Source organism: Mesoplodon bidens (genome assembly GCF_964165515.1).
Source record: "Mesoplodon bidens genome assembly, chromosome: 15".
In the NCBI taxonomy this organism is placed as follows: domain Eukaryota; kingdom Metazoa; phylum Chordata; class Mammalia; order Artiodactyla; family Ziphiidae; genus Mesoplodon; species Mesoplodon bidens.
This window is the reverse complement of record NC_138171.1, coordinates 18,083,693-18,108,496: the sequence shown is the minus strand read 5'-3', so window position 1 is coordinate 18,108,496 and position 24,804 is coordinate 18,083,693. Positions and strand designations below refer to the sequence as shown.

At 43.7% G+C, this 24,804-nt stretch overlaps 1 protein-coding gene across 1 annotated transcript in view; it reads right to left on the bottom strand.

Moving 5' to 3' along the window:
• Positions 1-24,804, bottom strand: part of PTPRT (protein tyrosine phosphatase receptor type T) — a gene marked incomplete at both ends in the record, with an annotated part of 1,089,241 nt that overhangs the window by 202,537 nt on the left and 861,900 nt on the right. The window contains 1 exon segment of the mRNA XM_081255209.1: positions 15,652-15,688. Within this exon segment, the coding sequence (XP_081111335.1) occupies positions 15,652-15,688 (37 nt within the window).

Sequence of the window (24,804 nt, the reverse complement as noted above, 5' to 3'; positions counted from 1 at the left end):
AAGCAATAACCTCACTGTATTTTAAGTGGCTGCCACCCCCGCAAGTCTGAGTCTCCTTGAAATCAGTCACTGTCATTTACTCGTCATTTACTAGTGTCCTGCTGTGGCACTGTGCTGGAGCTGGCACAGTAGGTACTCAGGGTATATCTGTTGAATAAATGAATGAAGGAAGGATGAATCAGAACATTGATACAACTTGCTCAAGGTCACAGAACTGTGACTGGCAGAGGCAGTATTCAGATCCTGGTTTGTATGACTTCAGTGTTCTGATCTTTAGAACCCACTACTTTCCTCTCGAAAGAAACTGAATCAAAAAGCAGGAAGGTGTCCTAGGCCCCGTCAAAGCCTGCATGTTCCTCTAGTGATTCATCAACAAAATTGTATAAAGTCCTTATACAAAATGGAGAGAGGGGTAGGACATCCCAGACCAACTGATAAACAGGAAATACATAATTTCAAAAATTCACACAAATGGCAAACTTTACCAACAGCTGTGAAACCACCAGTCAACAGTAATCATACTCCTCCTCCCTCAAAGGCATGGGGAACTTCACCATTTCCAAACCATGTTCTAGTTTTATAGAAAACTACTACAGCTGGTAGGCCCAATCTGGCCACCCACCGTTTTCTGTGTGCCCACTGGTGAAGATGCTTTTTACACTTTTTAATGGCTGGGAAAAAAAAATAAAAAAGAAGAGTAATATTTTGTGACACATGAAAAGTATATAAAATTCAAATTCCAGTGTCCATAAATAAATTTTTATTGGGACACAGCCATACTCGCTTTACATGCATTATCTATGGCTGCTTTTGTGCTACCATGACAAAGTGGAGAAGTAGTGACACAGACCATATGGCCTGAAAAACTGAACGTCACTATCTGGCACTTCACAGAAAAGTTTGCCAACCCCTGTTCTAAGCGCATGTTTTTATTAAATTTGCCCCCAGGGGCTTCCCTGGTGGTACAGTGGTTGAGAATCTGCCTGCCAATGCAGGGGACACGGGTTCGAGCCCTGGTCTAGGAGGATCCCACATGCCGCGGAGCAGCTAGGCCCGTGAGCCACAACTACTGAGCCTGTGCGTCTGGAGCCTGTGCTCTGCAACGAGAGGCCGCGATAGTGAGAAGCCCGCGCACCGCGATGAAGAGTGGCCCCCACTTGCCACAACTAGAGAAAGCCCTCGCACAGAAACGAAGACCCAGCACAGCCAAAATAAATAAATTAATTAATAAACTCCTACCCCCAACATCTTCAAAAAAAAAAATTTGCCCCAACCTTTTGAGGTAGGCAAGAAAAAGACTGTTGGCCTGATATGTCAGAAAAAGAAATAGAAGGCTGAGAGAAGAGGTGACTCAGATTCCCATCTGGCCTCTTTCAGCAGCCTCCTACCTGTTCTGCCCTGCTCCAGCCTTATCCTTGCCTCAGTCTCCGTTCTTTGGTCCAGTGTCTAAGCTGTAATTAGGGTAGCCCTCATGACAAAGGCACCTCCAAGGGCTCGCACTGTCTCAGGACAATCATTGCTTCTCTATAAGCCGTGGGGCTAATGCAGAGTCCTCACTGTCCTGGCCTTTCTTACCACTCCAGCCTCACCTCTGATCCCTCCCAGCCTCCTGTGGTCACACTGGCATTCTAGCCATGGTTCAAAGGAACCCTGTCCCATTCAAGTTCAGTGGCCACCTCTCTTGCCTCCAGTGATCTGCATGTGCAAATTCCTCAGCTCAGAAGACCTCCCTGTCTTACTCTCCAACCTTGTTCAATATGATAATTGTCACTCTTCTTTCAAAACTTTGTCTCAGTGACCACATACCTGAGAAGGTACACCCTAAATTGACTTATGTTTCTCTTCTCTGTGCTTCCACAGCATCCTGAATTTACCTTCATCATAGCCCTTATCATAGTGTATTGATATAATGACTCTTGCTTGGCTCTCCCACTGCTTACTTTTTGTTGAGTGCTTATTATTAGCCAGGCACTAAATACTTGATGTGCATTAGCTCATTAAATTCTTAATTAGCCCCGTGAAGTAAGTGGTGTTATTGTCATTGTTTCATAGGTGGGGAAACTGAGACACAGAGCAGTTAAGTACATTCTCTAGCCTGGAGTCAAAGACTGTCCAAATCCAAAGACAAACTTCTTAACCTCTAGGAGACGAGGGACCACATATCAATATTAAATTGCACTCAAAACTAAATGGATAAATGAAATTCTAGTTTAGTATTTTTCATTTACTAGCTGTGTCACTTGGAAAATTACACACATTTTGGAGTTTCAATTTCTCTACTTATAAAATGGGGATAACAGTTAAGTATCTCATGAAGTTCTTTCGAGGATTAAATGAAAAAGAGTTAAAGCCTTAGTTTGGTTGGGAGGCCCAGAGGAGCCTCCCAACCCTACAATTTATGGCTACAACTGTTTAGCAGGAATGCTCAGCTATGAGGGGTAGGAACAGAGGTGTATCTGGACAGGTGCTGGGATGGGGAGAAGTCTTCCCAGTGGGTGGAGTAGCAGAAGTTAAGTGATGGATCATGGGTCTCAGCAGGACACAAAGGAAATAGAAATAGGAAAAGGACTCATATATTTAGTGCTAGAGATAACTGGTGTTTACTGGTGCCTGGCCCATCTCTCCTTAAGGCATATGGAGGAAGTCTAGTCTCATCAAGGTCATGTAAGTGGAAGTCACATGAGTTATTTCCAAGTGAAGTATTTAAGATCCAGGTTACTACTTCCATACTTCTTTCTCCCCTGCTATGGGGTCCTTTGAGGCCACTTATATTCTAGATGGCATAACAACAAAGAAACCTTTGTGGCATTGAACTACTGTGATTTAGGTATTAATTTGTTGTTGCAGCAAAGCCTAGCTTATCCTGACTAATCCAGCAGAACAAAAGATGAAGTCCCTTGCTTTCTCCTCTGTCATCTGGTCTGCCTACAATGTGGCTTTTTTTACTGGAGGATTCATGATCCTTCTCTCTTCACAGCTTCCAGAGCTTGTTCATATGTATATATGACAGCCATTAACAAAAACATTGGGACCATGCGAAGAAGAAGGAGGTCTGAATACTGAGCGCCTCAGACTTGCTTTCTGTTTTTTTTTTCCCTTCCAAAGCAATGAAGGTTGAATGCAAAGAGATGCTGAGAGGCTAAAGATGGCCCTGGATCAGATAACCTTGAAGACAAATTAATTTCTTGATTTATTAGCTTCAATACATTGTGGAAGTAAAGCTGAGGGCTCCTTGAGGTACCTCACCTTATGCTCCCAATCCCAGGACTTAGCTTGAATACTGCTGAAGACAGGCCAAAGACCCATCATCACACCCTAAAGGTTCTATTATCAGCTGTTACTGGAAAAGAGGGGTGGGAAGCGGTTAACAAATAGCAGACAGAGGACCCTGACGGTGGCTCATAGAATCTCACCCAGTCTGTGGTACTGACAAGATTCAAAACGGTGCCATGGAAATGCCATGAGCTTTGGAGTTAGATCTGAGTGACAGTTCTGAGGGACCTTAAGCTCTTTATTTAACCCATCTGAGCTTACACTGCTTCATTTCTTAAGTAAGGGTAATAATGATGACCACTATCTATTTAGTGCATAATAAATGCCAGGCTTTACTGCTATCATTGCATTGTAGACTCATGTGAACACACAGCCCTATGACTTGCACACAATAGGTGGTTAATTTTTGCTAACACTCCCAACACTACATTGAAATCCCATCAGAGAAAGCTCCAATGGAGCTTTATGCTTTTTATTTCTATCCCTTGGCTCCAGCCTACCCACATTTTCTCCCTTTCCTTGACCCCTGATTTTAAAAGGCCTACTATTCCCTTCATAAGATGCAACGACTTTGGGATATCAGATCTGAGCTAAAGTCAACTTGGGTGTCTCAGGTCTTAAGTAGATAATTCTCATTTCTAGTTTAGAGGGATGAAATAGGACTCCCCAGGGATATGCTTGAAGGACAAGTATTGGTCTTGGCTTTTGTTTTCTGGACTCTGTTGTACCAGCTTTGTCTTCCTGAGTGGGGTGTGGAGAAGGTGTGCACGTGTGTGTGTTATGGGGTGGTGGCCGGAGCAAATCTAGAGAGTAGGGAGTAGGGCGAGGACAGAGAAGACTAGAGAGATGTTCCAGCTGTTGCAGCAAGAAAAATGTTAAAGGGTTGGGATATTTAAAGGTCTTCTTTAGGCTCTTTTACAGTATACTCATGATATAATCCTCTTATTCCATCTTGTCACATAACCTTCAAGGAAATCCACATTATTCCATTGGCACTTTAGGGTCTAGAAGACGCTGGGTGAGAGCAAAGAGGCCCAAGGGACAAAGAGACCTTGTTACACTCAAGCAATTCTGAGAACCCCAAGCATGGAAAATTCATCTCATGGGGCTTGGCTAGAGAGGAGTATAGCACTCCCCTGCCCTAACCCCAAAACACACACCCGGGCTTTCTCCTCTGAAAGTCTGGTAGGACTTCTAAGGACCGAACCATAACCAAGAGTTTTCCAACAGACTTGCTCACTATAGCCTAGCCTCTCACAAGTGATCCTTCATTATAGCCCCTACTTCCAGCTGCCATAGCTAGATTTGAGCACCCTGTGATTCTGGATCCCTCCTGAAATTGCTGGGCAGATGATGAGACGGGGAAAAGTGCCATAGTCAAAGGTTAGCAAGTGCATGAGCAAAATCTTATACTCAGTCAATGCGAATATATTATTGCTGTGTAGGAGCTCATCTAAACACAGTGGCCTGTAGATGAAGAGGATAAATGCTAAGAGCCAAGGCCAGCGTCATTCCTGTCCCCTCTCAGTTTCTGCACTTTGAATCTAGCCTGAGTCCATCTGATAAATGGCTGGTTTGTACAACTGTATGAGAAGCGACTACGGTCCAGGCTTTGGCTTTCTTCCTTGGGGAAGAGCAGAGAGAGGACGTGTGTTTAGTAGACCTGGGTCTCCAGGTCTCATATAAGACAAGACCCAGAAGAAGGAAGAAAGGACGTGCAAGCTGTATGATCTATGATGTTCTTGACCTTTTATGTGCATTATCCCAAATTAACGGGGGAAAGAACTAATGATCTTAGGCCTAAAAGGGATGGGATGGACGCCTAGAGGTTGTGACTTGTTCAAGGTTAAACAGCGAAATTTTGGATGTGGGATTTGAAACCAGGTGTCTCTGATTTCCCATTATTCCAGGTAATCTCTCGAGGAAGCTTTATACAAGACAGAACCTTCCATACAGAAGTGGATCAGCGGAAGCAGAGAGGGCAGGCAGCGGGCATTTCCTATCTGATAGCAGACAATTCCTACATCTTGCTTGGCTTCTCACATAACCTGCGGCAGGTTATTCTTGTAACTAAAAAAGCCAGGGACACATACAGACTCATCACTCCCCTTCTGGGCCCCAGTCTTAGCATCTGTGAAATGAGGGCATCTCACTGGAGAATGGCTATTTATTGTCCCTGCAGGGGTCAGAATCCATTAGGAAGAGAGGAGAGAAACTGCTGGATGAAATCTACCTCAGGCTTAGCCATTATAGAAAGAAGCCACATTTACAACAGACTATTACCCACCCTCGTGTCACCCGAGACAGCAGATTTAGTCCATCAGTACCACCAGGCAGCACGGGACTATGGGTGACACTGGCCCCTTATCTCATCTCATGCTTCATTATTCTGGAGTGCAGCTTTCAGCACCTACTCTGAGGGGGTTGTTTTAATGGGATCCTTAGAGAGTGTTTATTGGATTAAAACTGTGACTTACTTCTGCAAAGCAACTCTGCAAATGGCTTTATGGGTTTCCGGATTTATTTTGTCACAATGACTGGGCTCAGTTTGCAAATCAAATCAAAGCTGATTTTTCCAACCGCCACTTGGGCACACCCAGCGGGAGTCTGCAGAGCCAGCTGTGTTCCCTTGCCGGCTGGCACCAAAGATGGGAGTGAGGCTGCCTGCAGGCGGCCAGAGAGGTTCCAATGGGAAGACAGTGGACAAGCAAGGCCCTGATGGACCCCAACTGGGGTGGGGGGAACAAGGCCGAGGAGGCAAATTTTATTTTCTGGAAGGAGAAAAGGCAGGTTCATGTGGCCCCAAAGACTGAATGGCAGAAATAATAGGGAGCCAATTTGGACCCCTGATGTTGAGGTTTCCTTCAACTGAAGTGTCCAATGGTGGGACGACCTCCCTGGGGGAGTAGTGAGGTCCCTGTCACAAAAGGCAATCAAGCGGAGCCTGGCTGGTCTTTTTGTTAGTGGGGAGTGTAGATCATGTAGCTAATCCCTGCCTCTACCACTTTTATTCCTACCTTCCAAGAGGACATTAAAAAAATTATTTTTAATTTTATTTATTTTTTTTGGCCGCGTTGGGTCTTTGTTGCGGTGTGCGGGCTTCTCACTGCAGTGGCTTCTCTTGTTGAGGAGCACAGGCGCATGGGCTTCAGTAGTTGCAACACGTGGGCTCAGTAGTTGCCACACGTGGGCCCTAGAGCGCGCAGGCTTCAGTAGTTGTGGCGCACGGGCTTAGCTGCTCTGCAGCATGTGGGATCTTCCCGGACCAGGGCTCGAACCCGTGTCCCCTGCATTGGCAGGTGGATTCTTAACCACTGCACCACCAGGGAAGTTCCCAAGAGAACATTTTGGCAAGTAGCTTGTATTTGAAAAAATGAGGTCATGGAAGACCTCATCCATCCATCCAGCCAGCCAGCCATCTAGCCATTGATCCATACATTAATTGATTGATTAATTGAGTGATCAGTCCATTCATTTATCTATTTGTTCATTCAAAATATATTATTGAGCACTAATGTTTGCTAGGATCTGGGGACACAACATGGCTCAAAATAGGCACAATCCTTTCACTTACTTCACTTAGAATCTAGCTGGGAGACAGACATTCAACATGTAAGCCAACAAAAATATATATATTTATAAGTCATGGTGAATGCTATGAAAAAAAGTACAGGGTATAATGAGAGTGGAAAACGTTGGGGATACATGAAACTCGAGGTCAGGATGGTCTTTTTGAGGAGGCGGGATTGAAGCTGCAATCTGAAAGATGTACATCTGTTAAGCCAGATAATTTCAGGCAAAGGGGGCAGGATGAGGAAAGGTCTTACTGCAGCAAAAATAGAAATAAAGTTTTCCCTCTCCTGAGAACAAGGAAAGTAAAGGGAACAGTGAACAGGCTAGAGAAGAAACATAACATGGCCTGAAAGAGTTCATCACTCCTAGTTTTTAACTGTTACTAATCTGCAGTGTCTGTAACTAGATTTGTGCTTCACAAAGCTAACCTATTACTCTTTAACACTATGTGAATTACATCCTGCACTCCCTTGTAGCAAATCACCCCTTGTGGCATTTGCATTTCAGAAAAAAGTTTGCAGGCCGATAACCCAGAGACAAACGGACTCAATTACCTGGCTGCCTGATGCCAGCTGTGACTGTTTTGAAATAATGCAGGAAGAAGAATGCAAGACCTTCACTACTTTGATCCTTATCATATACCCTGGACTGCCAGTCCCACATATAAAGTCTTCTCCGTTTGGGGGTGCGGGGACACACACAGTTCTTGAGGCGCTAGCCTGCTGTGTCTTCCCTCCTGCCTGGCAGAACAATAAAGCCATCTCCCTCTTCCTCCAAAATCTCTGTCTCCGTATTTCTGTTTGGCATCAGTGCACAGGGAAGCCGATATTTCGGCAACAGTCCTGAGGCTGGAAGGAGCCTGAAAGAGCAGTGTGCTGGAGGGCAGTGAATAAGAGGATAGAAGCCTGGATGAAGCTGGAGGGTAGGAAGGGGCCAGATCATGCAGCCAAGTCTGGTGGAGGCAGGGCCTGTGGGCAGGAGAAAGTAGCAAAGTGAACGAGTGCATGGAAGGAGGCGGGAAGAATTAGGTAAGAGAACGTGTAGGCAGGAGGGCTTGGATGGAACTGCACACGGCTTCTGGAAGGGGTACGGACCCATCTGGTTCTGGAACTGAGCCTCTGTGTTCAGTTCCATTTCCCCCATGGCCTGCTCTGACCCAGCCAGAAGGGCATGAATTGAGATACTGGGTACCTCTTTCAACCACTGCAACCCTGGGCATCCTCCACAGACAGGATGATCAGCTTGCCTGGGAAGAGTTGTCTCTCACTTAAATTTCAGCACCTTGGAAGTTTAGGTCTCCCACCCCAGGTTTTCACAAGCTCCGTTTTCCCCGGCATGTTCTGCTCATCTCTTCAACCTGGTTCCTACAAGGAGCCCGTCCCCCATCTTCCAAATAGAGAGTGAACAGTATTGAATGGGTCTAAGTCCACCTCCCTCTCACTTGCCCTTTCTCACAGTTGCTGTTTTAACTACAAGAACAGAACCTAACTTTTAAATGGATCTTTTTTTCTCCATGACTACCCTCCCTTCAAAGTCTGAATCAGAGTTCTCTGTTTCCAAACCAAAACTTAATGTCTATTTACCCATTGGCTGTAGTTTTCTCTATATAGCTCTGAGCAGACTCCCGGAGCTAGAGTCTGCCAAGCAAAGGGCTTCTGAAATGTTCTTTTAGGTCTTGAACTTGAGGCAATTCCATTAGCTTCTTGCTATCCTCAACCTGAAGATGTAACATCCTCCATATAATAAGAGCCCTGTGGTCCACGCTGTTGGTGCCACACCCAGATCCCCTTTACAGATTGGTGTGACATCCTCCAGCTCCTGCGTGTGTGGGGGGCTAAGGACTCACCCCTGTGACTCTCTCCAGAGACTTGTGCAAGGCTCAGAGGTGCCACTTCCTCTGGAGCTACCTGAGAGATCTCCTGAGGGGAAGGAGAAGGGGAAGGGAAGGGAAAATGCCAAGGGCTGATTGGTACGGGGGAGGAGTCCTGGTTTCCTGCCTCAAAGCCGAACAACTTTGGAGAACTTTACACTCTACCCCGGGATCTAGCCTAGACTTAACTTTATCTGAGAAGAGATTCTTACTCAGCCTTTTCCCTCTTGACCTTACAGATTTCTTCCACGAGCTCTCCCTCAGTACATCCCATGCACCCAAATCCCTGCCTCGGGCTCTGCTTCCCGGGAATCTGTCTTAAAATGCTACCATTCTTCTTTATCTGCTCACTGACAAATTTCTCTTCCCCACTACATCTGAACTCATGTTCTGATTCCTCTGAATCTCCAGTCAGCGTTAACAGCCAACCCCTGGCTGAGGAACAAGGTACAGAAGATGTGAATCTGGGATGGTGCACCATGCCCCCGCCCCTCCATATCAATGAAAAAGGCTGCCTTCCAGCATTCTGAGAGGAGCCTGTCCTAATCCCAGAACTAACCCCTCCACTAGCTAATACCAAACCTCCACCCCACAGTCCCTTAGCAGCGCCTTCAGCAGGAGGTTCTGCCCCGGCTCTATAAATAAATACTGCCCCCTGGTGGTGTGTGAATCCACCGGCCAGATGCTCTCCAAACACAGGGAACTTGGCTCTTCCGGAGTCTGGGCCAAGGGTGTGGCTCCTCTCACAGAGTGAGGTCCTGAGTCCGCTGGCTTCTCAAATGCCACACTCAATTCCCAGTGTTAGCTGAGAAGGGGTGGTGATGGGACGAGGGGGCACAAAGTCTCTCACGCTGCACCCATCCCAGGGGAGGGAGCCCCGGGGGTGTCCCAGGAACACACACTCATTAGTGCCTAGGGCTTTAGCTCTGCTGCCATCAGACCTCGCTCAGTACCTCTCACTTCTCTTTAGAGGCACTGATCACAATCATAACTCCAGCACTGTCTGTTACAATCCTTCACTTACTGTCTGTTTCTGCCCTAGACGGTGAGCTTCCTGAGGACCAGAAGCACGCCTGCTGGTTCATCACAAAATCCCTAGTTCCTTACAAGGTACCTGGCTCACAGGTGCTCAGTGAGTGAGCTGACCACATGAGAGAAATAATGGTCATCGATCATGATTTTTTAAAATTTCCAAAACAATTTGCAGTAAATAAAACCACGTTTATGTTTATGATATCATTTGATCCTCATAACAAACTAGTGGGTCGAGGTCTCAGTGTGCTGGAGCTGGCTTGCATCTGCGCGCTACAGAAGAAATGCTGCTAAACGTTCAGGACTTTCTTGTAAGCCAGTTGTTAAACTATTGGTAACTTGATATTGGATTTGTGGGTATATTTACACCCTGGAAATGGACAAAGACTACAAATAAGGGCTTTTCTTTTACAAAGAGCAGGTTTATCAGCAAACCACTGGCAGTAGGTACGTTCAAAAATTGTTGTGTGAATGGGTAGATAGATGGGGATCACTTTAAATACGGTGCTGCTGAGGTTTGAGAAGATGGAGTGAGACCCCCAGAGTCTCTGAGCCTTGCTGCAGTGAAATGCTGACTCCACATGCATTTCCTACTTCAGCAGGCGTTTTTCGAGGGTCAAATATGTGCCAGGAACTTCCTGCCAGGGCACAGTGTGACTGGGAAATTAGTGGTTAGGCCCGAGCAGTTCCTCATCAGAACTCCTCTGAAACAGCAGTGCTGGCGCCTGTCCCAGGAGGCCTGGCCCTGCCCAGCACCTGATGCTCCACCATCATGTGGGGTCTGGGAAGGGTCCTGCTGCCACGGACCCAGCATCTGGTGTGTATGGGTGGCCCACTGTGTGTACCCCCTGCCCTGGGCTCCTTCCACAGAACACGCAGCTCCTCTGCATGAGGCAGCCTAGCTCAGCTTTCGAAAGGAACAGGAGCCACATCTGGACATCAGCCCACCTCCGGGGCCCCCTCTGGCAGGGCCCATTCTGGCTCCTTGCACATCCCTAAAAGCTATTGGGATCACGCTGTGAATGGTAAAGAGTCAGAGGTTTCAATGGGAACCACTGGACACTGCCCCGGTTATGGATTGAACTGTGTTCCCCCAAGTTCTTATGTTAATGTCCTAACCTTAGACTGCGACCTTATTTGGTAACAGGGTCCTTGTAGAGGTAATTAGTTAAGTTAGGATGAGGTCATACTGGAGTAAGGTGGGCCCCCAATCCAATACGATCAGTATCCTTATAAAAAGGGAGAATTTGGGGCTTCCCTGGTGGTGCAGTGGTTGAGAATCTGCCTGCAAGTGCAGGGGACACAGGTTCGAACCCTGGTCTGGGAAGATCCCACATGCCGCGGAGCAACTAAGCCCATGAGCCACAACTACTGAGCCTGTGCGTCTGGAGCCTGTGCTCCGCAACAAGAGAGGCCGCGACAGTGAGAGACCCGCACACCGCGATGAGGAGTGGCCCCGGCTCGCCACAACTAGAGAAAGCTCGCGCACAGAAACGAAGACCCAACACAGCCAAAAATAAATAAATAAATTTATAAAAAGAAAAGGGAGAATTTGGACAGATACACACAGAGGAAGATGTGAAGAAGGCAGAGGTCGGGGTGATAGTTCTACAAGCCAGGGAATGCCAACGATGGCCAGAAAACCACCAGAAGCTGGAGGAAAGGAGTGTAACAGACTCTCCCTCACAGCCCTCAAAGGAGCCAACCCTGCTGACATCTTGACCTTGGACTTCTAGCCTCCAGAAATGTAAGACAATACATTTTGTTGTTTAAGCCACTTAGTCTGTGGGACTCTGCAGTCGCCGAAAACTAACCCAGGTCCCTTGCTTTGCAAACCTCAAAAGTGGGCAGCACTTAATTAGAGCTTGGGTGACTAACAGCGACCTTACAGACAGACAAGGGTTAGAGCTGCATGCTAGAGCCAAGGACTGTATTTAATAGAAGATGCCCTGGGCATCTGGTCAGATCAGAATGATCCTGAACAGCTCCAGGCTGTTCCATTCTGAGGGGCAGCCCTCCAGTTCCCCGGGACCCACACAGCTGACCACAGATGCTGTCTGGAGTCACCAGGGTCAGGGACAGGACATCAGCAAGTTGCTTCATTGTCACAGCTCTGGCCTCAAGCCTGCCCGTGTGACCATACTCCAGAGGCTGGCTGGCCACTGGCAGACCCGTGCAGAAGGTGCCACGATGACAGAGAGGTGGAGGAGTCTGGAGGGAGACAGATGGCCCATGGAATTTGCCACTGGGACTTCACATACCCCCACTGCCTGCAGGATTCCCACCATCGTATTTTCTCAATTAAAAAAAACAGTATTTTCAGCGAACCCATAAAAAGGGAAATTTGATTCACACCATCAGGAAAGGGATGGGTCAAATGCTGACTTAGATCCTTGATACCAAGTCCTCATGGGCAGTGCGTGAATTCAGACAGGGTTCTCCTTTAGTTGACCCTGGTTGCTCCAAGGGTACAGAGTAGACATAGCCAAACACAGCTTTCCCTGACCTGTGGCTGACGGGCATTCTGCACTATCCAGCCCTCTGCCCCTGCCAAGTGCTGCTAGAGCCTGCTTCTCCTGGCTGGAGTGACGGCCCTCACTGGAAAACAAGGGTGTGGAAGCTTGGAATCCACCACTTACTCCCGACTCCTCTGAGCCCTGCCTGGGCATGGCCAGCTGGGCATTCATACTCATTAATGCATTCCTATCCTTTCCCACGCCACACCTCACGTGTGTACACAACACACTCCACTAAAGGAAGATTGTAACCTAAACATCAGACAAGAAGAGAAATCCTTACACTAAGAAGAGGTAGAGTTCTTCTGTTCCAGTTCTTTAAAGGCCACTGTAATTCTGCAGATCAGCAATGCAACTTTGGAGAAGTGTGGCATGGTGGGCTCTATATCTATCAGGACAGTAGGTCCCGACACTGCCAGCAACATATACTTTTAAATATTCTCTTTCGAAGTCCCCATGTATACCTTTGCCTGTCCGATCACATGTTCCTAATTCCCAGTTCAGAAAATACGATCCAACACACTCCCCTTTAGGAGGGCTTATGTCCCAGAGGGTGTCCTTAGAATCCCACACATCCTGCAGGGGAGAGCAAAGGCATCAATCCCTACACAAAAATAAGCTCAAAATGGATTAAAGACCTAAATGTAAGGCCAGAAACTATCAAACTCTTAGAGGAAAACATAGGCAGAACACTCTAGGACATAAATCACAGCAAGATCCTTTTGGACTCACCTCCTAGAGAAATGGAAATAAAAACAAAAATAAACAAATGGGACCTAATGAAACTTAAAAGCTTTTGCACAGCAAAGGAAACCATAAACAAGACCAAAAGACAACCCTCAGAATGGGAGAAAATATTTGCAAATGAAGCAACTGAAAAAGGATTAATCTCCAAAATTTATAAGCAGCTCATGCAGCTCAATAGCAAAAAAACAAGCAACCCAATCCAAAAATGGGCAGAAGACCTAAATAGACATTTCTCCAAAGAAGGTATACAGATTGCCAACAAACACATGAAAGGATGCTCAACATCATTAATCATTAGAGAAATGCAAATCAAAACTACAATGAGGTATCATCTCACACCAGTCAGAATGGCCATCATCAAAAAATCTAGAAACAATAAATGCTGGAGAGGGTGTGGTGAAAAGGGAACCCTCTTGCACTGCTCGTGGGAACGTGAATTGGTACAGCCACTATGGAGAACAGTATGGAGGTTCCTTAAAAAACTACAAATAGAACTACCATATGACCCAGCAATCCCACTGCTGGGCATATACCCTGAGAAATCCATAATTCAAAAGGACACATGCACCCCACTGTTCATTGAAGCACTATTTACAATAGCCAGGTCATGGAAGCAACCTAAGTGTCCATCATCCGATGAATGGATAAAGAAGATGTGGCACATATATACAATGGAATATTACTCAGCCATAAAAAGAAATGAAATTGAGCTATTTGTAATGAGGTGGATAGACCTAGAGTCTGTCATACAGAGTGAAGTAAGTCAGAAAGAGAAAGACAAATGCTAACACATATATATGGAATTTAAGAAAAAAAATGTCATGAAGAACCTAGGGGTAAAACAGGAATAAAGACACAGACCTACTTGAGAATGGACTTGTGGATATGGGGAGGGGGAAGGGTAAGCTGTGACAAAGCGAAAGAGAGGCATGGACATATATACACTACCAAACGTAAGGTAGATAGCTAGTGGGAAGCAGCCGCATAGCACAGGGAGATCAGCGTGGTGCTTTGTGACCGACTGGAGGGGTGGGATAGGGAGGGTGGGAGGGAGGGAGACGCAAGAGGGAAGGAATATGGGAACAGATGTATATGTATAACTGATTCACTTTGTTATAAAGCAGAAACTAATACACCATTGTGAAGCAATTATACTCCAATAAAGTTGTAAAAAAAAAAAAAAAAAAAAAAAAGCTAGTGGGAGCCATGGAGCACCGTCACGGGGAAGGTTTCTCTGTGTGTTTCCTGCCCCCTCCTGGGGGATGCTGCAGACACCCAGCTGTTCAGCTTGAGACCAGAGCTTTAGTGCTAGCCAACTGACGAGGTTCTTCTTTCTAGATTATCTGTTTTCTTCAGTGGAGAAGTCTGCCAAGGCCCATAATTTGTGTCACTTTTGTCTGCAGGCCATCAATTCTCCTTGCCTCACTTTATCTCTTTCTGTCTGGTAGCCTGGGTTCTCGAGAGAGAACACGTTAGGGACCTGTCGACCTCTCATGACGTAGGTGAAGCCAGAGTGAGTTCTTATCACAGTGGAGCCCTTAGTGCTCCTGTCTCCTTCCTCCTGCATCTTCCCTTTTCTGACTACAAATTCTTGTGATTTTCTTCAAAGTTATAAAAGTGATGTGTGATAGGTCGCGCTGCATATTTTGCAAATAACCATAAAATATTCTTCTCTCTCCCCGCCGCCCCGTCCCTTGTCTCTTCCCCTCCCTGACATGTGTGCATTTCCTCTGGATGTGTGTGCCTGTGTGTATATCCTCACATATGTGTATACATACTTGAGTCATTGTCTTTGTCTATAGTTTATATCTATGACTATATGTTTACTTATATTTACACTTATCATCGCTGTGGAAGCAATCTATGAAACTATACATGCTGTCAATAAATGCAGCGAACAGAATGCAACTGCCTAATTTTGGTGTGTTTATACAGGGGGGATAGCTGTTTAAAGTATCAATTCTATAACAAAAAGATAAACCTGATTTCTAACCATTCAACCTTGTAATAGGTTAAATGATAACAAACCCTTCATTGATTTTGCTTTTAAAGAATAATAAACAGAAACATGTACCAATGGAAAGAGCCAGGCAATTCAATTATAATTAGGGAAACAAAAAGTGATGAGCCTGAACAATGCTGCCTTAGTTTTGGGGATTAGTGTTGAAAATGCCAACTACATAACGATGCAGTGTTGGTTTTCTCATTACCGAAGGCACTAACACTAATCACCTCATTTTTGAAAGCCACGCGCCAGTTGAATAAAGTGCAAAACCAGAAGATAGGTCTAATTGACGTGCAAAATAAATACCCAAACACAGACCCGAATACAATGAAAATCTATAGCAGAAGACTATTTGAGTACATTTATATTTACCACTCCACTGATTAATGTACCAGTTCGTCCATCCATCTAGCCATCCATTGACTAAACAAGTATGTTCTGAGCTCTTCCTATGCTTTAGGCACTGTGTTATTAATATATACCGTAAGTATATATTAATACCTAGATGCAAGTGACTCCAAAGAAAATAACAATTCTTTCTTGTTATTTTTAGCCACTGTTGCCTAAAATTTCCCTGTGTGGCTAGAGGGAGAAGTACTTAAATGGCTGAAGACAGACAGGGCATGCCAACATACCTTTCGTAGCCAGACGAACACAGTTGATTTTGGTCTCCTGTGAACAACAAAAGTGAGACTTCAGTTAATTGGTCGTGGGTTTGGTTTTTTAATACATATACAATATACATATACGTAGTTGCCTATATAGGCATGCATAGGTATTTTTAATTATAATTTAAAATTTGTCCCTTCCATTTTCTCCACCATTGGAATCACCTTTTAATTCTATGTCATTTCTTTTCATGCTAGGTACATACTTCGTTACGTTCACTTCCTGGCTCCCATCACCTTATAAGCTTCTTCCCCAGACAGAACCAATGCATAAATACTGCCCAGCACAGAACAACTTTAACCATAACACTAAGTGGGTACACTGTGGCACGTGTGTGCTTCACTCAGTTGCATGGGTTAGTAGGTGGTATCAAGGGCATCCTTGAGAAGCTCAGTTAAAAGTATATAATGCACCTATATGCATACACTGAAACAGACACTTAGGAATAGCCCAGTCAATATGAATGTATAAGAAACAAACAGCAAAATTCATGCTCAAAAAGTTACTTTGGCCCAGAGATCTCTGGTAGACACCTTACAGTTTTCATAGATAATGTTGTGTGGGTGTGTTTGCGTGGCAATAGAATCTTTGTGTGGTGAGCTATCTTGTTGCTGTTGGCTGCTCCCCAAGTGAACAGGATCCATACATTTATGATGTTGCTGGGCATGCAGTTGAGATACAGAAGAGTGTGCTTAGCAAGAGAATCATTTTAGCCTGCGTTATTGGGACCATATCCTAGGAGGTTGTGGAACCAGCTGAACATTCCAGTTGACTAAGTTATACCTCCAGTAAGGGTCTGAATATTGTGTAGCAAAGGAAAATAAAAAGCAAAGAATGCTTTTCTCTTTCTGACTTACTTTACTCTGTATGACAGACTCTAGGTCCATCCACCTCACTACAAATAACTCAATTTCGTTTCTTTTTATGGCTGAGTAATATTCCACTGTATATATGTGCCACATATTCTTTATCCATTCATCTGTTGATGGACACTTAGGTTGCTTCCATGTCCTGGCTATTGTAAATAGAACTGCAAAACAAATACTGTATGCTAACACATACATATGGAATCTAAGAGAAAACAAAAGGTCATGAAGAACCTAGGGGCAAGACAGGAATAAAGACACAGACCTACTAGAGAATGGACTTGAGGATATGGGAAGGGGGAAGGGTAAGCTGTGACAAAGTGAGAGAGTGGCATGGACATATAGACACTACCAAACGTAAAATAGATAGCTAGTGGGAAGCAGCCGCATAGCACAGGGAGATCAGCTCGGTGCTTTGTGACCACCTAGAGGGGTGTGATATGGAGGGTGGGAGGGAGGGAGACGCAAGGGGGAGGAGATATGGGAACATATGTGTACATATAGCTGATTCACTTTGTTATAAAAGCAGAAACTAACACACCACTGTAAAGCAATTACACTCCAATAAAGATGTTAGAAAAAAAAAAGCAAAGAATGCAAGTGTGTGAGGCTCAAGAATCCAATGCCTATCTTGCTAATGCTCACACGTAAGGAACCACTGCATCTTGAAGACACTGAGCTAGTCAGGATTATGCAGAAGTAATAAAACCCATGAAATTCAGGGGCTAAAAACAGCAAAGGTTTATTTTCCACTCAAGCTACATGTCCAATGTAGGCGTATGGCTGGGTCTGAGGGTGAGGTAATGGTGGTGGTTAGGGGATACTCTAATCATTGTAGTCACAAAGACCAAGGCTGGTACCTCCATTTTAACACAACGCTTCAGTGTTCACTGATGCAGGAGACAAGCATGATGAAGAGTTAAAGCACTGGCAACTATCAGAAGTAACACTTTTACTTTGACTCAGGTTTCATCAGCTAGAGCCACTCACAGGGCCATGCCTGACTTTAGTGAGGTAGGAAATGGAGTCCTCCAGGCACCAAGAAGAGAAGCAATGATAATGTCTACAGCAGAGTCTATTTTATCCATGCACACCTCCAAATGCTAGGAATTGTCACTCCTATTAAACCCAAGTGTGACTCCCCAGTGGTCTTGATTCTGTTCTGCAGACGACAGAAGGTCTGCCTTTGCTTGTATAGGAAAGATGTCTTGATATTGAAAGACAGTTCTCAGATTCATGAACCTTCTTCTTCTTCAACAATTCCTCATACGATAAGAATTCGAGGCCTTTGAACTAATACCCATCATGCTCCTTCTGGGTCACTTTCTCTCCACAAAGGTGAAGGCTAATGTGTCTTTTGAGGAAATGTTCGCTTTAAAATGTGTCACATTAAAGGGAATATTGGGTAGCCACATGGTTTATTCTACTGCCTTCTTCCTCATTGAGTCGTTCGTAGAACTTTCTAATTCTCCTTAGAATCATCTTCCCTTCCACAGTTGCATGCCTGAAAGTGAGCCATTTCCCAATACCACCTCCTCCACCCGAATCTATTCATCTATTTTCTATCATCTAGAGCACACAGCTGATTATGTTTAACTATCCTTGGCTCTCACAAACATGACTCTGACATAATCTGCTTTCTCCCAACTTCCTGACATCTTTAATTCCATAACCAATTTGTCTTTGTTGGTTAGAATCAAGTACAGAATAACAAAGTCCTGAGTCACTCTCTTGGCCTTCTGGGTGACTGAATTGTTAGCAAGCAAGTCAGGAACATGCTTGAAATTCTGCATTTGATCATTTGGGAAGTCTGGCCTGTGGGCATTAACTCAAAGTTCCCAATTGGTTCCGTAAAAAGAAAATGAGTACTTTCCTTGTGCCAAGCTTATGTAAGCCTTTGGGAAAAGGAAAAGTATTTGGTATATTTTCCGTTCCATCTCCACAGTACAATACAATTTCATGTCCCCATTATTTTAACCTCACTCACATTCCATTTCCCACTCTAGACTTGCAAATCTGCACACAGGAATATGTCACTTTGGGACAGAATATAATGCCCTAACTGTTGTGCTTCTGTTGAGACCTGCTTCTACTCAAGGATCTGCCAGTGCTGTGTGACACTGAGCAACTCACTGCCCCTCTCTGTGGCTCAATTTTCCCACCAATCAAATGACAGAGAAAGGGATGGAGAAGGCCACTTTGGTAGAGTAGGCGGGATATTCTAAGGTTGCTTCCAGTTATGAGGAGGAAGAATAAAATTTTCAGACTTTCATTTTCCAAAATGTAGAGACTGTGGTACAGAGAATAGACTTCCGGTGCAAGAGAAACTAGTTGGTGGGGAGAGTGTGGTGGTAGAGATGATGGTAGTGGCTTGGACCAGGAGAGAGAGCCTGGCTACAGAGATCCCGCCCCCCGCCCCCAAACCTTTGCAAAGCGTATCTTGGCTCTGCTTGATCCCAGGGTCCTCCCACCACCTCACCCTGCCCCATGCTTCTGGTATTGATGATACCCACTGGGTCCTCAGTCTAGTCTCTTTGCAGCCCAATTTCCTGTGATGCTCTTCCATGGCCCTGATCCCTAAGCTGTTGTTTGGCCTCGGTGTGGCTCATCCACTTAGCATGTCAGTCCCTGAAAGCATCACTAAGAAAAAAAAAAAAAAAAAAAAGAGGAAGTTTCCCTTTTCTTAAGGTACCTATTTCGAACATTTCATTTTTCATTCTTGTAGCAAGGCTATGTGATGAATATCACAATGTTCCCTTTTTCTCTCTAATGAAACAAGATTACATACAATTTCCCAAGGTTACACGGATAGTAAGACAAACAAAGTAACCTTGAAGTAAATGGCCTTGTTTTCTGAGGTGTCTGTTGGCAAATATGTTTTTGCCACTGAGGTCAGACGCTCTGCTTTCTTGGCTTGTTCACAGGCACAGTGATGTGGAGCACAGCCACATTTTGAAAAACAGGCCAAGCAATTTGTATGAAGGAATTCTGTTTTGACTTGAAACAGGACCCTGAGCAATCAGAAAGCCAGGGATGGAAAAGGGAAGAAGAGAGGCTCTGGAAACTGAGCGGCCCAGAACCATTACAACCAGGTCACCTGGCAGGCTCATCCTCTGGAAAAAATTGAGTGAGGAATGCCTTTTAAGGCATGAAAGGGCCAGGGTACCCTCTGAAATATAACTCCCTAATAAGCATGCATGCTGTAATCTGCAGATCTTCAGTCACTAACACAAGGCAAAGTAGAGCTGCAGGATGCAGGAGAGCTGGCTCTTGGTGGCATACTCTTCTAACTGGATACACATTCATCACCAACCCTATCAGATCTTCCTGGAAGGCACTAGGCTCTGCTTCAGGCAATAGCCAGGGCCCTGAGCCCGACTCTACGGGACGAAACTCCCAAGTAACATGCAAGCCCAGAAAACTCCCGATTAAACTCAAGCTCTGAAAATATTTTGTGCTCTCTTTCTAGATGCAGACTTGATTGTCTTACCTCACCAGCTCTCTGGAACTCACCTCAATCTGATTGCTCTCATCGGGTCGACAAAGACTTTCATATGGTCAACTCCAAAGGTCACTGCCCCAACCCCATCTTCCTTAATTTCTCATCAATATTAGTTGCAACTGACACTTTCTCTTTGACTCTTTTTCTCCTCTTGCCTTTTAGGTCACTCTACTCTCTAGGTTTTTCTCCTACCTCACCGTCTGTTCCTAATCCTCTTTTTTAAATTTAAATTTTATTTTATTTGGTTAGACATTTATCATCTGCTTGACCTCCAAACACTGGAGTGGTCTCATTTTATATCCTCTTTCATCTGTATCCCAATTTCCTCACTAAGAGATTACATTTAGTTACAAGGCTTTAAGTACTGAACCCTTGTAATGCTCAAATTTCTATTTCTAACAATGGTATTCCAGAGATCCAGGCTCATATATCCATATACTCATAACAAATTTACAAACCTCCAGAAGATAATTCTGTTACTCTCTTCACTTGTACTCCAGGCCTTATGCACACACCAGTTTTCCTCATTTCAGGAAATGTTACCATTATCTACTCGGTTGACTAAGTAAAAAACCTAGGAGTCATCCTTGAATTCTTTTAGTTCCATAATTTCCCACAACCAATCCATAGTCAATTCCTGCTGGCTCTTAGTAGTTGAAGAAAATGATAACCATCTAAAATCAGGTCTCTCCACATATCCTTCAAAAAAACAGCACAGGAAAACAAGAAAAAAATAAAGCTATACAAAACTCACAACCTCAACATCATTAAAATACATAGAGGGGATTCCCTGGTGGCGCAGTGGTTAAGAAGCCACCTGCCAATGCAGGGGACACGGGTTCCAGCCCTGGTCTGGGAAGATCCCACATGCCGCGGAGCAACTAAGCCCGTGCACAACTACTGAGCCTGTGCGCCTAGAGCCCATACTCCACAACAACAGTAGCTACCGCAATGAGAAGCCCACGCACCACAACGAAGAGTAGCCCCTGCTCACCCCAACTAGAGAACGCCCGTGTGCTGCAACGAAGACCCAATGCAGACCAAAAAAGAATAAAAAAAAAAATAGAACCCTCAAAACTTCATAGTCCCTGTTAGTAGAAGAACAAGCACTGCAGTTGAATGAACTATTTCTAAGGATCTCAACACAAGCCTTTGTGGAGAGCCAGGGCTGTACGGAAAAAATAACATGAAAGAGAAAAAAGGTAAGGTAGTAGAGGCTGTAAGATTTTATAAAACGATCTTCAGAAAGACCAAGTTCCTATTTGTGAAAATTCTGAAAGAGAATCCTGCTAGAATAAGGAAATGACTATGTGAAAACCTGAAAGCACACATAATTCAAGGTGGTAATCTTCCATAGGTATCACTTATGGGGGAAAATAGGGTAAAAAGAAGGGAGAAGTGTCCTTGGGAGATTGGATGATGAAAGGGAAAGAGGCAAAAGGGGAAATTTTAAGACTCTGTACATTAAAAGAGAAGAGCAACAGTGACAAGTCAGAGAGCACATAACCACCCATCCCCCATGATGCAAAAAATTCAGTCATACATTAAAACAAACATACTTCACTACCTTATCAGAATAGTGTGTTTCTGAACCTCAAACCGACAAAATGAATAAATGGAAGAAGCCAAATAAAGCTGCTATACGAAGAGAACAGAAAATAAAAATCAAAACATCCCAACTGATAGAAATACAAACCCCCTCCAAAAAAATTACAAACCAGAAAAGAATCTGTAACACAATAATACTCCAAACTGAATTAAATTTCCTCAAACAACTTTGAATTAGAAATGCAAAGATTAATAACTGAAACATAAAAGAACTAGGAAAAAAGAGTTGATTGAACTCAGAGGAAAAAACAAAAAACAAACAAACAAAAAAGAAAACAAAACCAAAAGTGATCAGAAATGAAGATTAAATTATTAAATTACAAGGTGTCCAAAGGAAATTTTATTTCTAATTAAAAAAATTTTTTTGGCTTTGTTGGGTCTTCGTTGCTGCGTGCGGGCTTTCTCTAGTTGTGGTGAGCAGGGGCTACTCTTCATTGAGGTGTGTGGGCTTCTCATTGCAGTGGCTTCTTTTGTTGCAGAGCACAGGCTCTAGGCGCACGGGCTTCAGTAGTTGTGGCACACAGGCTCAGTAGTTGTGGCTCGCGGGCTCTAGAGTGCAGGCTCAGCAGTTGTCGCACACGGGCTTCGTTGCTCCGTGGCATGTGGGATCTTCCCGGACCAGGGCTTGAACCCGCATCCCCTGCATTGGCAGGTGGATTCTTAACCACTGCGCCACCAGGGAAGTCCCCAAAGGAAATTTTTAATAAGGGGCATTGAAGAAAGAGAAAGACAGCCAAGGGAATGAAAATGAGATAGAGAAAAATGTAACAAGAGTCAGTGAAAAAGTGGCTTAAAGAGAAGACAGAGAAGATCCAATATATGTCCACTTGAAATCCCTGAGAAGACAGATTAAGTAATTAACTAAGCAAAGATTTATAACAATAATCTGAGGAAAATGTCTGGTATTAAGAGATGACCTGAGCCTACATATTGAAAGGACTCAAAGGCCTGAAAGATCAATTTCAAGATCCTAGCAAAACTGTTTAACTTAAAAAAAAAAAAGTCTCAAGGACTCCAGGCAAAAAGGATCAAACAATTTACAAGGGCAAGAGAATGAGGCTGCCATGAGATGTCTCCAAAGCAACATACAAGGCGGAGAAATATGGAGCAGCATTTTCAAGAACTCAAAGAAAGAAATTATGAACCAAGGATTTTATAGTTAGCCAAGTATCTTTCAATTATCAAAGCTATAGAAAAATAACTTGCAACATTGAATCACTCAGAGATTCCTGTACTCATGAGTCTTTCTTGACAAATATGCCAGAGGATAAACTTCATTCAACAAAGAGATGACTGAAGAAATTTTGGCAAAAGGACTGATGGAAAGCGTTTAATATATTTAATTGTAAATCTAAGACTAAAACAAGGTAGGGACGTGGCTGAAAGCAGAATATATAAATGTTTTACTTTCTTGTAAAAATAATGCAAGTAAAAATGAGAAAGAGAAGAAATAGGGAAAGAGGAGAGCAGAGTAAGTTCACTCTGATTGTCGTACAGGCAAGAGATGAAAGTCAGTGGATACCGTCAAAAACTGACAAAGCAATGATGTCTGCAAGATGGCAGAATAAACTTTCACACTCATCGTCCCCCAGAAACATAATTTTGACACCCATGGATGAGAGTGCCTTTGTGGGAACTTGAAAGTCCAGAAGAGAGGTCCCAGCACCCCACTGGAGCAAAAACTCTGATAATAGAAGCATTGAGGAGGGTAAAAAGAACAGTTTCACTTTACATGTGTCATCTGTCCCCCAAAGTGGCACAGCTCAGTGGCAAGAGAGACCCCATGGGGGAAAGGAGAACATCATGAGTGACCCACCTCCCCAGCTATGTAAGATGCTGCTCAAGAGGCCCATTTCTTTTTTGTCCCAACCAGAAAACAGAGGGGATCAGCATGGCTGAATGGTCTGGAGGTAGCAGCTAGGACCAGGGAGAAGAAAATGTGGTAGATATAGACAATGGACTATTATTCTAAACAGAAGGAGAACCTGTCATTTGCAACAACATGGATGAACCTGGAGGACATTAGGCTAAGTGAAATAAGCCAGACACAGAAGGACAAGTAATGCATGATTTCACTTACATGTGGAATCTGATAAAGTCGAACTTATAAAATCAGAGAGTAGTGGATGCAGCAGCTAAAGTGTAGAGGAAATGGGGAGATGTTGATCCAAGAGTTACATAGGATGAATAAGTTCTGGAGATTTGTATATTACTGTTTTTCAAACTTGAAATTTGCTAAGAGAGTAGATCTTAAGTGTTCTTACCACCCACAATGGTAACTGTGAGCGGTGATGAATGTGTTAATTAGCTTCATTATGGTGACCATTTCACAGTGGAAGGAAGGGAGAAGGTACAAACTAGGGGTATGGGATTACCAGATACAAACTACTATGTATAAAGTAGATAAGCAACAAGGATATATTGTACAGTAGAGGGAATTACAGCCATTATCTTGTAGTAAGTTATAATGGTATATAATCTTCAAAAATACTCAGTCACTGTGCTGTACACCTGAAACTAATATAATATTATAAATCAACTGTACTTCACAAAGAACCCAAAACAAACAAATCAACCAAAAACCCCATCACGTGGTACACCTTAAATATATACAATTTTTATTTGTTAATTACACCTCAAAAATGCTGGAAAACATGATGCCAGGAAGAGGTTAAATAAGAAAAGAGAGGATAAAACGTACTGAAAAGTATAAGAACAAAGATAACTACTAGAACAAAAATACAAACCTTTCTAAATATCAAAAGAAATTTTAAAATAAAAGGGTAAGGAAAACATTGGTAAGTATTACAAAACTAACACAGTAAATTATGATATAAAGAACATATGACAGAGTTGAGACCAAACATATCAGTCACATCAACACATGTGAATAGGTTTAAACTCATAATTACATGAAAAATATTTCAAAATGTCTCATAAAGTGAGACCCAACTATCTGCTATATATAAAGGTCAAACCTAAAACAAAGTAATTCTGAAAGGCAACAATAAAGGAATGGGAGCAAAAAAAAAAAAAAAAGAAAGAAAGCTGTATCAGTGATCCTGATATCAGACAGAGTAAAATGCAATTTAAAAAGCATAAAATATAACAAAGAACACTTTTCAATGCTAAGCCCACGATTA